Below are 13,002 nucleotides of genomic sequence, written 5' to 3' on the forward strand. Positions count from 1 at the left end.
AACAGCATTGCAAACCACTGTGCCTAAAAGAAAAAAAAAAGGAAGACAGAAAGAGAAAGAGACAAAAACAGAGAGATAGACAGAGAAGTACACTGTCAACCTTAAATCAGGCTAGGGGGAGGATGGAAGGAAAACTGGGAACACTGGTGGTAAAAAAACGTAGACTGGTGAAGGGATGAGTGTTGGAACATTGTATGGCTGAAACTCAACCATCAACAACATTGAAGTTATAAGGTGATTCAATTAAAAAAAAGAAAATCAAAGCCTCCTGTCTCATTTCATATCACTAAGTCTGTTAACTCTATCAATATAGTTACAATTTAAAATAACTTATTTAAAATAGATACCTACAAACAACTAAAAGAAAGTCATCAATGCATAATTAAAATTATGTAATTATGTTTATTTAAAAATAACAAAAGATTTAGGAATAGATCTGTTTATTATATTGTGAAAATGGTCTTGGTATACATGTCAGGAATATTATATACTTAGGACAGCATCAGAACTGTTAAGTCAAAAGACAAACTATAATTTTAACTCAATCCTGATTTAAGGGAAAGGCTATAAATTATTGGCTGGAATGCATTCAGCATCAACTCAGATTCTATATAACATAAAGCAAGAAAGAGTACAAAAGATGTTGGAGTCCAATAAGCCCACACCTAAATTTTACTGTAAAGCTGCAAGGACCTTTGTTTATTCTTATAAACTGTTTTTCTTCTGAGACAAATTTATTTTATCTCCAAGACTTAAGGCCATTCCCTGTAAAAAAAAAAAAGATATTAATAATTACTAAAACTACTTAAAATTAAGAAGAGTTTTCCCATCTTAATCAAGCTTCTACTCAATGATACTACATCAATGAAATGAAGGCTATACCAAACTAACCCAAACTTCACTTAGTTTCAGCACAAGATTTATAGTCACTAGCTTTATAGCTTGGATTTAAAAACATCTTTGGATAACCCATTTCACAAATACCCCATGGAAACACATATGATTGTAAGTAAATAATCCAGAATGTTGGGCTCAAAGGTGTGCTACTTTAATGAAGCAAAAATTCTATTTCTATTTATAGGAAACTATGAATATTATTACTATGAACATTATTGCAGTTAACACATGCATCTAACAAAAGCATGGCAGAGGGTTCTACATATAGAAATAAGAAAAACATACTCTTCTATCTCTGTTTAGTTCAAAAATGATGTTTAAAAAACAAAGGCTACCTGACTCTTTGCACGAATCCTTATGTGGCCTGTAACAGCGGCTTCTGGTCCCTGTTGAATTGGCTTCTCAATGCTGACATTTGCAAGTGCATCTTCTCCAAATATAGAACGAGCATAGAGGTTGGCTGCCATAAAGCCACAGTAACCAGAAAGTGCCTGGAAGAAATTTGTGATGAATATAATACTTTACTAGAAAAAATACCGCATATAAGAACAGACAGCACAGGTAAATTACTAGTTGTATCAGTACTTACCATGTAAAGTGGTAATATAGATGGTTCTATTAATCTGCCAAAACTCACAGAACTATACAAAAAGTAAATATTATTGTAAGGCAAGTGCCTTACCCACTGTGCTATCTCTCTGACCCCCTTAAGAAACTCATTTTGATTTTGGTTTTTTTTTTTTTTGTGCCACACCTGGCTGTGCTCAGGGGACTATATGGGGTCCTGGGGATTGTACCTAGTCTGCCATGTGCAAGGCAAATGTATAATACCTGCTGTATTATCTTTCCAGTTCAGCAAAAAACTGTATTTTTTTTTAAATAGCACTTAATCCTATTTTATTCATAGATTGTCTACTTTTGAGGTTGTCTGACTGCTTCCTACATTGTAAGATGAAGAAAGAGAATTATTTTGTTCATTACCATTTATCCAGCAGCTCACAAAATATAGGCTATAGAACCAGAGAGATAGCTCAACCAGCTGAGAACATGCTTCACATCTAGAAGGCCCAAGTTTGGTAATTAGTACTACACAATCCCCTGAGCATTGCTGGGAATACCCCCTGAACATAGTTAAGTGTTCAGATGAGTGTGATCCCAAAACCAAGAGAAAAAAAAAAGAGAAAAAGGCTATGATATTTGTTTGAATGTTCACTAGAACCAAAATTTGTTTATTTTTTGTCTTTTTCATACATAGACAAGGTAGCAGAAAATCAATTATATTAAGAATTTTCTATTAAAAAAACAAAAACAAAAAACCCTTCACCAGTGCAACATTCCCATCACCAATGTCTCAAGTGTCTCTCCTCCCCACCCCACACCGGCCTGTACTCTAGACAGGCTTTTTTTTTTTTTAATATAAAATGCTAAACAATAAACAAAACCAAAAATAAATTGCCTCAAAAAATTAAAAAGACATTAATTTTTTTCTTTAAAAATGTTCTAGATCAGGGTGGCGAACAAGTTCGACACAAAGAGCCAAAATTTTAAACTGTGAGAGTCAAAGAGCCACACCACGCAGTGACCTGCCAAAACAAACACTCACACGAAAGCATGTAATTTTAACAAGAATCTATTAAACACATATTGCTTGTTGCCATTTTGAATGAGGGTCAAAATCCTGCAGTGCTGGTGAGGGTGTGCTGTGTCCTCCACACTAAGAACTAAGGGCCAGATGTGACCCAACATGTGACCCGCGGGTCCCCCTCTCGCTGGCCCGTGCAGTTGTTTCCGAGGAATGGGAGGCGGGAGGACGCAGCCTGGGGGCGGGACTACGCACTAGGAGATCTCTCCTCCGAGGTCCCTAGGGCCTCAGAAGCAGAACAAAATTAAAACTTGGCAAAGAGCCACAGTATACAAAATCATGATAAGAGAGGCAAAGAGCTGCGTGTTCGCCACCGTTGTTCTAGAAAAAGAATTAAAAGCTTATAATGTTTTGATCAAAGCAATTTTTCACTCAGCATCATTTTCTAGTCTCACCCAGTTTGTCGCCTGTATTGATAGAAAATTTATCCTCATTACTGGTACCTAGTATTCCATGGTGGGATAATATCAGAGACTTTTTTAAACAATCAGTGAATGAAAAAAAAATTCTAGAACTGGAGCCATAGTGCAGCGGTAGGGCATTTGCCTTGCATGCGGTTGACCCAGGAAGGACCTTGGTTCGAGCCCCAGCGTCCCATATGGTCCCCCAAGCCAGGAGCGATTTCTGAGCGCATAGCCTGTAGTAACCCCTGAGCATCACCAGGTGTGGCCCAAAAAACAAACAAATGAAAAAAGAATTTTCTTTTTGAGTAGCTATAATCTGACCCACTAAGCCAATAGAAGAGGTCATGGACATCTTTTAATCAGTATCACACACTATTCTAGAATGAGTTTTATGTGAAAAGGAGAAGACTAAATTGACAAACTAGTTTCATAATTCCACTACATCAGAAACAAAGTTGGAATATTCCACAGCAAAGAGGTAAAGAAGTTCAAAATGATATGGGATAAGTTTTTTCAGCTAGCCTCAAAAGGCACTAGTTTGGGACCGGAGACATAGCACAGTGATAGGGCATTTGCCTTGCACGCAGCTGATCCAGGACAGATATTGGTTCAAATCCTGGCATCCCATATAGTCCCCCATGTCTGCCAGGAGTGATTTCTGAGCACAGAGCCAGGAGTAACCCCTGAGCGCCACCAGGTATAACCCAAAAACAAAAACAAAACAACAAAAAAAGGCACTGCTTTTTTGCATTAAATAAAAACAAAACAAATTTGATAAATTATAAAATATCAGGTATTATAAATTATGTATTAACCATATCACATAGATAACATATTATATATTTATAATTATATATATTATATATCATAAATTATTATGAATAAGAAAGCCAACCCTAATACTCGGTCAGATTTAAGAAATTTTCAGTCAAAACTTACCTTCTCTGGAGTAAGGCATTTCATGTTGGTTGACTTTAATATGTGTTGTAAATAGTCATTTAAATCAATTATATTTGTATTAACTGTCACCTGTACAGAGGAAAGAAAAGTCAAGATTATTGCAGTTCTTATAATAAGTAAGTGGTTAATTTCATATTTGGGGGCTGAGAAAAAAATAGTCAGTGCTCAAGAGACAGTAGAGTGGATGAAGTGTCTGTTTTGCACGAAGCCCACCTGGGTTCGAGTCCTGTATCCCATATGGTCCCCTGAGCACCACCAAGAGTGATTTCTGAATGCAGAGTCAGGAGTAAACCCCTGAGAACTGCTGGGTTAGGCCTCTCCCCGGCAAAGAAAATAAAAAGGAAAAAAAAATAGTCACTCATATGTGTTATCAGAAACTTCTTGCAACTATTTAGGTGGAGGATAGGCTCCAACAACTAAATAAAGTCTGTCACAAAATCCATCAAACTGGAGATGATTTTTAGAACTTTTGGATATAACTTCAAAAAGATTAACCAGCCACATATAAACTATTCCTAATAAAAACCAAGATTCAAAGGCAGGTTGGCAGGTCAGGTTTTGCCAAGTTTTTTTGGACACAAGTTCAATAGTTAGTTTTTATTTATACACAGAAAGAATAAGATATTGTCTTGATCAATCACTTGAACGACAGAAAACTACTCTAATTTATAATAGCAACTCATCAAACCACTTATGTGGCTTCCAATTAAGACTAATTTGCAAGAACAGAGATCAAAACCCTTTGCCTATCTGAAACTTTCAATGAAGTTAATTTTTATGTGAGAAACCATCAATAATGGCAAAAAAAAAGAAAGAAAATTAAGGACAACAAAAGACTAACTTTGTTTTCCCATTCAAATTCAGCCCACATCTGACGGAACTCAGCATCAGTACAAGTTGCAGGCTGAATGTAGTCCATGATGTCAATGTGAATATCACTGAGGACCACACAATTTCTGTCACTTGCTGCTCCAGAGACATCATACACTGTAATACATAACAGAAAAGAGCCACAGTTAAAAAGTAAAAATTAAAGTTTGCATATATATATATGTATATATATATGTATACACACACACACACACACACAACACATATATTTTTTGGCCACACCTAGCGGCGCTCAGAGGTTACTTCTGGCTCTGAGCTCAGAAACATCCCTGGCAGGCTCAGGGGACTATATGGAATGCCAGGAATCGAACCCGGGTCTTGCCCAGGTCGGCAGCATGCAAGGTAAACGCCCTACCGCTGTGCTACTGCTCTGGCCTCAAGTTTGAATATTTCTAAATCATGATACTAATATTTACATAATGCTTATTATATAATGGGCTCTGTCCTAAATGCTTTACAGTTACTTGATTAATGCTTTTATTTAGCCTATATTACAGTATTACTGTTTTCCTCAGAGATGAGGAAACATAAACAAAGAGGAGCCTGAGCTAATAACTATAGGTAGAAGAAACGCAAGGTGCTTGCCTTGCAAAGGCCAACAGAAGTTCTACCCTCAGTATCCCATATGGTACAAGGAGCCTGCCAGTAGTTTGTGTGGAGTAACCTCCACAAAAACAAGACAAAAAAGGAATTAAAATCGGTCGTGATGGTGGCCAGGATACAAACCTGGTAGGTAATTATAGAGCAGCAGCAGAATTTGGCACTCTTAGGGTATACACAAATAGTAGTATTCCTATATTAGTGCCTAACTAGTACTTTTGAATGAGTACTGTTGAGCAATAGTAATTAATGACCTGGGGCTGGAATGATAGCATAGGAGTAGGGTGTCTGCCTTCTACGTGGCCAACCCCGGATGGACACAGGTTGGATTCCTGGTATCCCATATGGTCCCCAGAGCCAGGAGGGAGAGACCCCTGAGGTCACCGAGTGTGACCCAAAATAAAAAAAAAAAAGTAATTAATGACCATAATTTTTTCACATCAGAAAGCTGACTGGATCCTCTTTACATGCCATTACCCCACTATCTACTTTCAAAGAAAAAAGTTTCTTTACGTTTTAGTTTCACATAAAAAAATAAATGTATTGTCTGTTAAATCTGTTCAAACCTCGCCAATTTCTACATAAGTGTTACTTCCATAAGTTTATATCCTTGTTATTTGTGTTCAGGATCTCAGTTTGCTAATCACTAACTCCTTCACACTCAATTTCTTTTTAACCTTTGTATTCACTATTTTTGTTGTTGTTTAGGTTTGTTTTTGAGGGGCTATACCCAGAGGTGCTCAAAGTTTCCCCTAGCTCTGTGCTTAGTGATCAGGGGATCAAACCAGGGTCAGCAACATACAAGGTAAGTGCTTATACCCCAGTTCTAGCTCTCAGGCCCTGTATTAACCACTTTCTTCCATTATAGTCTGTAAATTTATTCAAAACTATCTCACTTAAAAAAATAATGTTGTTCTGGGGCCGGGCGGTGGCGCTGGAGGTAAGGTGCCTGCCTTGCCTGCGCTAGCCTAGGACGGACGCGGTTCGATCCCCCGGCGTCCCATATGGTCCCCCAAGAAGCCAGGAGTAACTTCTGAGCGCATAGCCAGGAGTAACCCCTGAGCGTCACAGGGTGTGGCCCAAAAACCAAAAAAAAAAAAAAAAATAATGTTAGGGCCAGAATGACAGCACAGGGGTAAGGCGTTTGCCTTGTATGTGGCCAACCCAGGATAGTCACCTGGTATCCCATATGGTCTCCCGAACCTGCCAGAGCCAGGAGTAACCCAAATGCAGCCCAAACATCAAAAATAAAAATTTTAATAAAATCTTCCTCACATTAGTGTAAATTTCTGCCAACAGGACCTTGTTTTGATAAGTACAACAAAGAAAAATTTTATCTACTTTTATTTCTTACTTAAATTCTGCAATAGGGGACTCTGATTTTACTTTTTTCATTCAACTTGCTAGTGTAAGAAATATTAAATCATGCAACGCACAGTTCCTCAATGGCTCCATTTGATATTCAGGATCAAGTCTAAAATTCTTAGCATGACAAACTTCCTAATATAACTCCATTGGGCATTCTAAACTACTTACATTTGTTCCAGTTGAATCCTTGCTGATCTGCAGAAAACTTACTGATCTTTCAAAATCTAGTCAAGCATTAACTCCTCACAAAACCTTCGCTAACCTTACCTCCCAACTCTCAAGCTTCTATCAAAGAACTGAATAAACTCTATAAATCTGCATGCTTGGCAGCAGAATATCAACACTTGATAATATACTTTCCTTAATAAGCCTTTCACTTAGGGGCCGGCGTGATGGCGCTAGAGGTAAGGTGCCTGCCTTGCCAGCGCTAGCCTAGGACGGACCGCGGTTCGATCCCCCGGTGTTCCATATGGTCCCCCAAGCCAGGAGCGACTTCTGAGCACATAGCCAGGAGTAACCCCTGAGCATTACCAGGTGTGGCCCAAAAACCAAATAAATAAATAAAGCCTTTCACTTAACATTTATTCCCCCAATCTTTATGCAGAACATAGAAATTAGCCCATAATACACTGTGTTACATTTATTATATATATTTACTTCTCTCTTTTTGCTTCAGTCCTCAGTCCCTTGCATATAGAAACTCTATCTGCATCATTTCTGTATATTCAGAATATACAACATGCTTAGAAGTATAGCAGGTGCTTCATAAATAAATTAATAAATAATGTATGAATGAATTCAGGTCCTTTCCTTAAGAACTGCCATGTACCTACTACAGAAATTCTTTTTTGTGGGGAGGAACTGGGTATTGGGGCCTTCTAGGCAAAGTTCAGTAAGTCTCAGAGCTCTACTGGTGATTCTTGGCCTACCAGGACATAGACTTAAGGATGAGATGTGTCACCTTGACAATGTTAGGGGTCTCCAGGGATATACCAGAGATGCTCAGGGGAACATGTAGTCCTGAAATTTGAAAGATTGAATTGAAATTGAAATTGAAAATGAAAATTGAAGATTGAATATATGTAAATACCCTAAATGTTGCACCATCTCTCAACCATAGGAATTTTTTAATTAAAAAACTAAAACATTGGGACTGGAGCGGTAGCACAGTGGTATGGTGTTTGCCTTGCAAACAGCTGACCTAGGGACGAACCTCAATTTGATCCCTGGCGTACCATATGGTACCCCAAGCCAGGAGCAATTTCTGAGTGCATAGCCAGAAGTAACCCCTGAGCATCACTGGGTGTGGCTCCTCCCCCCAAAAAACCCTAACACATGACAAAAAGAGCAATAAGCAGGTAGTAATAAGCCTTGCATGTGGCTGATTCTGGTACCCATTATTGCCACTAGTGATACCTGAGCACAGAGTCTTGAGCATAGCAGGGTATGTTCCCCAAAATTAAAATATCATATAATTACAAAAATAATTCCTTACCTATATTGCCAAAAATTATTCCATTTTCTGTTGATGCTACTTTGACATTAGCTTTAATATTTGCAAAATCATGAGGTGCAAGAGTCAAAGGAGATGGCTTTTCCACAAGTTTCAGATCCCCTATAAAAGGTAAACATGGTTAAAAATTCATTTTTAACCTATGAAATAATGAAGTCTTAAATATACGTAGCTAACAGTTTCTAGCAAAATAATGAAGATCACTATTCAAATACTAGAAAAATAAAAATAATTCAGTTTATTTATATCAGTATCTTTTCTTTTAAAAGTAGCTTTTTCAGAGTAACTCTGTATTTAATTTGTGTGCCTGTGTATTACTTTGGGCATACCATTTTATTTCAATGTTTGAATATAAACTTCTCAAGAAATTTAAATCTTAAATACTCTCTTTGGAAGAAAGATTAAACAATATGCAGAAAGATTTGAAAATTCTTACAGAAGTTGTTAAATGAGCATTAATTTATGCTGAAGTTTGCAGAACAGAAGAAAGGTGTTCCTTAATATCTCTAAGTCCCATGAGTCTTGTTTAAACTTATGGAATTTTTTAGAAGGCCTGCGCTTGGATACAATTTACATTTTCCAACTCCAGAGCCATATGTAGAAATAGTGTATTTATTTTACTAACAAGAAAAATGACGCTTCCTTCATGTTACTTTGTTTGATAATAATACTACTTTGGCCATATGTGCCTAAATTTTGAACTCAGAAAATACTAAAGCAATTAAAAATTTACCTAAGTGAACTAATTGGTAAGCCTGTACTTTTAAATTGCTATAAAGTTCAAGAACAAGCCTGTATCTGAATATACCAAGAAGATAAATGTGAGATACTGTCAATTCCGAGAACTGAAGTTAATGTATAAACTAAATACAGTTGTAAAACTCAGCTTTGATTACAAATGTTACAACAAGCTCAACAGAACTGTTACAGTAAAACATACATATTTTCCTTAATAATCTACCATAATATCTTTTCTTTATGATAAACTTTCTCACCTAGAGTAGCTAACTCTAATGTGCAGTTCTGTAAAGTATCACTGGTTTGGTTCACCACAAGTACATCAAGGACGATATCATATTGATTGACATGAACATAAGCTTCTGCATATACAGGATCCGAGAAACCCGTCAACTGAGTGACCTGTCAAACAATAAAAGAAGAGATAATCAAATGAGTGATAAAATTTAGCCAACCATATCCTAAAATGAGTAAGTTTGGTAGGTAATTATGTGCTTGGACCAGACAAAAAATTTATAAATAGTGATAATACAATTGTTTTGTAATAGTTGAATCTGAAAATAATTAGAACTGAAATAAGGAACAGATCCTAATAGTGGCAGAAAGAAAGACGATGGACATACTAAGCAAATACATTAAACATTATTCCAACTTAGGAACTGAATGAATTTAGATATTTCAGTTAAATCCCTGAATATCTAAACTGAGGGGCCGGAGAGATAGCATGGAGGTAAGGCGTTCGCCTTTCATGCAGAAGGACGGTGGTTCGAATCCTGGAATCCCATATGGTCCCCTGTGCCTGCCAGGGGCGATTTCTGAGCATGGAGCCAGGAGTAACCCCTGAGGGCTGCCGGGTGTGACCCAAAAACCAAAAAAAAAAAAAAAAAGAAAGGAAGGAAGGAAGGAAGGAAGGAAGGAAGGAAGGAAGGAAGAAAGGAGGGAGGGAGGGAGGGAGGGAGGGAGGGAGGAAGGAAGGAAGGAAGGAAGGAAGGAAGGAAGGAAGGAAGGAAGGAAGGAAGGAAGGAAGGAAGGAAGGAAGGAAGGAAGGAAGGAAGGAAAAAAGAAAAGGAAAGAAAGAAAGAAAGAAAGAAAGAAAGAAAGAAAGAAAGAAAGAAAGAATGAAAGAAAGACAGAAAATAAAGAAAGAAAGAAAGAAAGAAAGAAAGAAAGAAAGAAAGAAAGAAAGAAAGAAAGAAAGAAAGAGAAAGAAAGTAAGAAAGAAAGAAAGAAAAAGAAAGAAAGAAAGAAAGATCTGAGTGCTTGCTCTCCAAATTTTGGAGCCAAATAAAATTCATATGATATTGTAGATTCAATCTAGAAAACTGCTGTCTAAAAACTTTAGCTCAGTAATAGAGGTCAGATAGCAAGAAATATATGTAATGCTAGAAAATTTAAGAGTTCCCCAAAACATTAAGAACACTCAAATATGTCACTTTATTTGTTTTGTTTTGTTTTGTTTTGTTTGTTTCTGGGCCCCACTCCTGACTCTGCAGTCAGGAATTACTCCTGATGGTGTGCAGGAGACAAGAAGAGGTGCTGGAGATAGAACCTGAGTCACACTTTGCAAGGCAGTACCTATTATACTATCTCTAGAGAAACCGAAGTATAGTATTTTAAAACATAATATTATTAAAATCATATCTAACAATAGATAAACTGGAGACAACAAAATTCTTTATCCAGCATATATAAAGAACTCACAATTTAACACACAAAATATAAACTGAATAAATGAGCAAAGAACTTAAATATATCTCCAAAGAAGGTCTAAAAATGAATCAAAAGCAAAGGAGATGATATTCACCATCACTAATAATTAGAGAAAAACAAAAATCACAGTGAGATATCAATTTACAATCCACAGGATAGTAACTATAAAAAACCAACATAAAATAAGTGTTGGCCAAAAATACAATTCAAAAATCCCATCCTCACACCTATATTCATTGCAGAGCTACTTATATTAGCCAGACTCTGGAAACAACCAAGATGCCCTTCAACAGATGAATGGCTAAAGAAACTGTGGTACATATACACAATGGAATATTATGCAGCCATCAGGAGAGATAAAGTCATGAAATTTTCCTATACATGGATGTACATGGAATCTATTATGCTGAGTGAAGTAAGTCGGAGGGAGGGAGAGAGACAGAATAGTCTCAACTCATCTATGGGTTTTAAGAAAAATAAAAAAATTTTTTGCAAAAAAAAAAAAAAAAGACATTTTCTCAGAGACAAAAGAGATGAGGGCTGGAAGGTCCAGCTCATGTTATGAAGCTCACCACAAAGTGTGATGATTGCAGTTAGAGAAATAACTTACAGACAAATATCATAATAATGTGAAAGAATGAGGGAAGTAGAAAGCCTGTCTCAAATACAAGTGGGGGGTGGGGAGGAGGGAGATTTGGGACATTGGTGATGGAAATGTTGCACTGGTGAAGGTGGGTGTTTTTATATGACTGAAACCCAACTACAATCATATTTGTAATCAAGGTGTTTAAATAAAGATACAAATAAATACAATTAGTGTTGGCAAGAATATATAGAAAATGGATCCTTGTGCTCTGATGATAAAAATGTAAAATAGTGCAGCTGTTCTGTGGTACTATATGACAGTTCCTAAAAAGTTAAGGCTGAATTTCTCTATGTCTCTATGATCCAGCAAATCTACTTCTGGTATAATCCAAAATAAACAAAAGCAGACACTTTACAGGTATTTGTATGACCCATGCATTATGCACAATAGCCAAAGGTATACAGAAAATATAAGTGTCCTTCAGTGGTTCACTACATAAACAAAATGCACTCTGTACACATACACACATGTAATAATTATGCAATCTTAGATACAGAAGTATAAAATAGAATAGTGATTGGCAGAGATTAGGGAAGAAGGGGCCAAAGAGAGTATGCGAGTATGATTGTGGATACTGTGCTACAGGGTTTTGTTTTGTTTTTGGGTTTTTTTTTTTTTTGGGTCATACCCGGTAGCACTCAGTGCTCTGTGCTCAGAAATTGCTCCTAGCAGGCTCGGGGGACCATATGGGATGCTGGGATTCGAACCACCATTCTTCTGCATACAAGGCAAATGCCTTACCTCCATGCTATCTCTCCAGCCCTGTGCTACAGTTTTGTAAGATAAACTTCTGGAGCTAAATAGAACAATAATGTGAACATATTCAATGCCATTAAAATATACAAAGTAAAAATATTTAAGACAGTGGGGCTAGAGTGATACTAGGGCATTTGCATTGCATGTAGCTAATCCAGATTTGATCCCCCACACACTATAATCCCCTAAAACAGCCAAGAATAATTTCTGAGTACAAAGCCAGAAATAATCCTCGAGTACCACCAGGTGTGGCACCAAAATTAAAACAACAACAATAAAAATATGGCTAAGATGGTAAATTTTATGTTGCATAAATTTACAGTTAATTTTTTTTTAATTTAATAAATATTTCAGGTGCCAGAGCAATAGTACAATGTAGGGCATTCATCCAGTGCACAGCCGACCTGGGACAAACCCGGTTCGATTCCTGGCAACTCATAAGGTCTCCCAAGACCGCCAGGAGCAATATCTAAGTGCAGAGCTAGGAGTAAACCCTGAGCACTGCTGGGTATGGTCCAATAACCAAAATACAAAAACTTTATTTGTGATGTCAGGGTTGAACCCGGATAAGTTGCATGCAGCAAGGCAATCACCTTAACCACTGTACTAACACTTTGGTGCCTCAATTCCTAATTTTAAGGATGATTAAGTATTTTAATAGTATAGCAATTTTGCTATTGTTTCTGAATAACAACATCAATTTGACTGCATGCTTATGCAACAAATGAAGAGATTTAACTAGATAAGTGATGAAAACTTAAGTGTTGAATCATTTCTTAATAAAAACTTAAGTGAAAATAAAATGGTTTTGTTCTGCCCTAGCCTTGTCTCAATCTGATTCTAATGCAACTAGAACAAGCTATAAAATTATCTACTG

At 36.9% G+C, this 13,002-nt stretch overlaps 1 protein-coding gene across 1 annotated transcript in view; it reads right to left on the reverse strand.

Moving 5' to 3' along the window:
* Positions 1-382: 382 nt before the first annotated feature.
* The window catches only part of COPB1 (COPI coat complex subunit beta 1), a 48,215-nt gene continuing 35,595 nt past the window's right edge, over positions 383-13,002 (reverse strand). Inside the window, exons 17-22 of the mRNA XM_049780996.1 lie at positions 9,271-9,415; positions 8,258-8,377; positions 4,745-4,890; positions 3,883-3,972; positions 1,233-1,388; positions 383-765 (exon numbers count right to left, since the gene is read on the reverse strand). Coding sequence (XP_049636953.1) covers positions 706-765; positions 1,233-1,388; positions 3,883-3,972; positions 4,745-4,890; positions 8,258-8,377; positions 9,271-9,415 — 717 coding nt within the window. The 3' untranslated portion in view covers positions 383-705. The remainder of the gene's footprint in view (positions 766-1,232; positions 1,389-3,882; positions 3,973-4,744; positions 4,891-8,257; positions 8,378-9,270; positions 9,416-13,002) is intronic.

Source organism: Suncus etruscus, chromosome 9 (genome assembly GCF_024139225.1).
Source record: "Suncus etruscus isolate mSunEtr1 chromosome 9, mSunEtr1.pri.cur, whole genome shotgun sequence".
Taxonomy (NCBI): Eukaryota; Metazoa; Chordata; class Mammalia; order Eulipotyphla; family Soricidae; genus Suncus; species Suncus etruscus.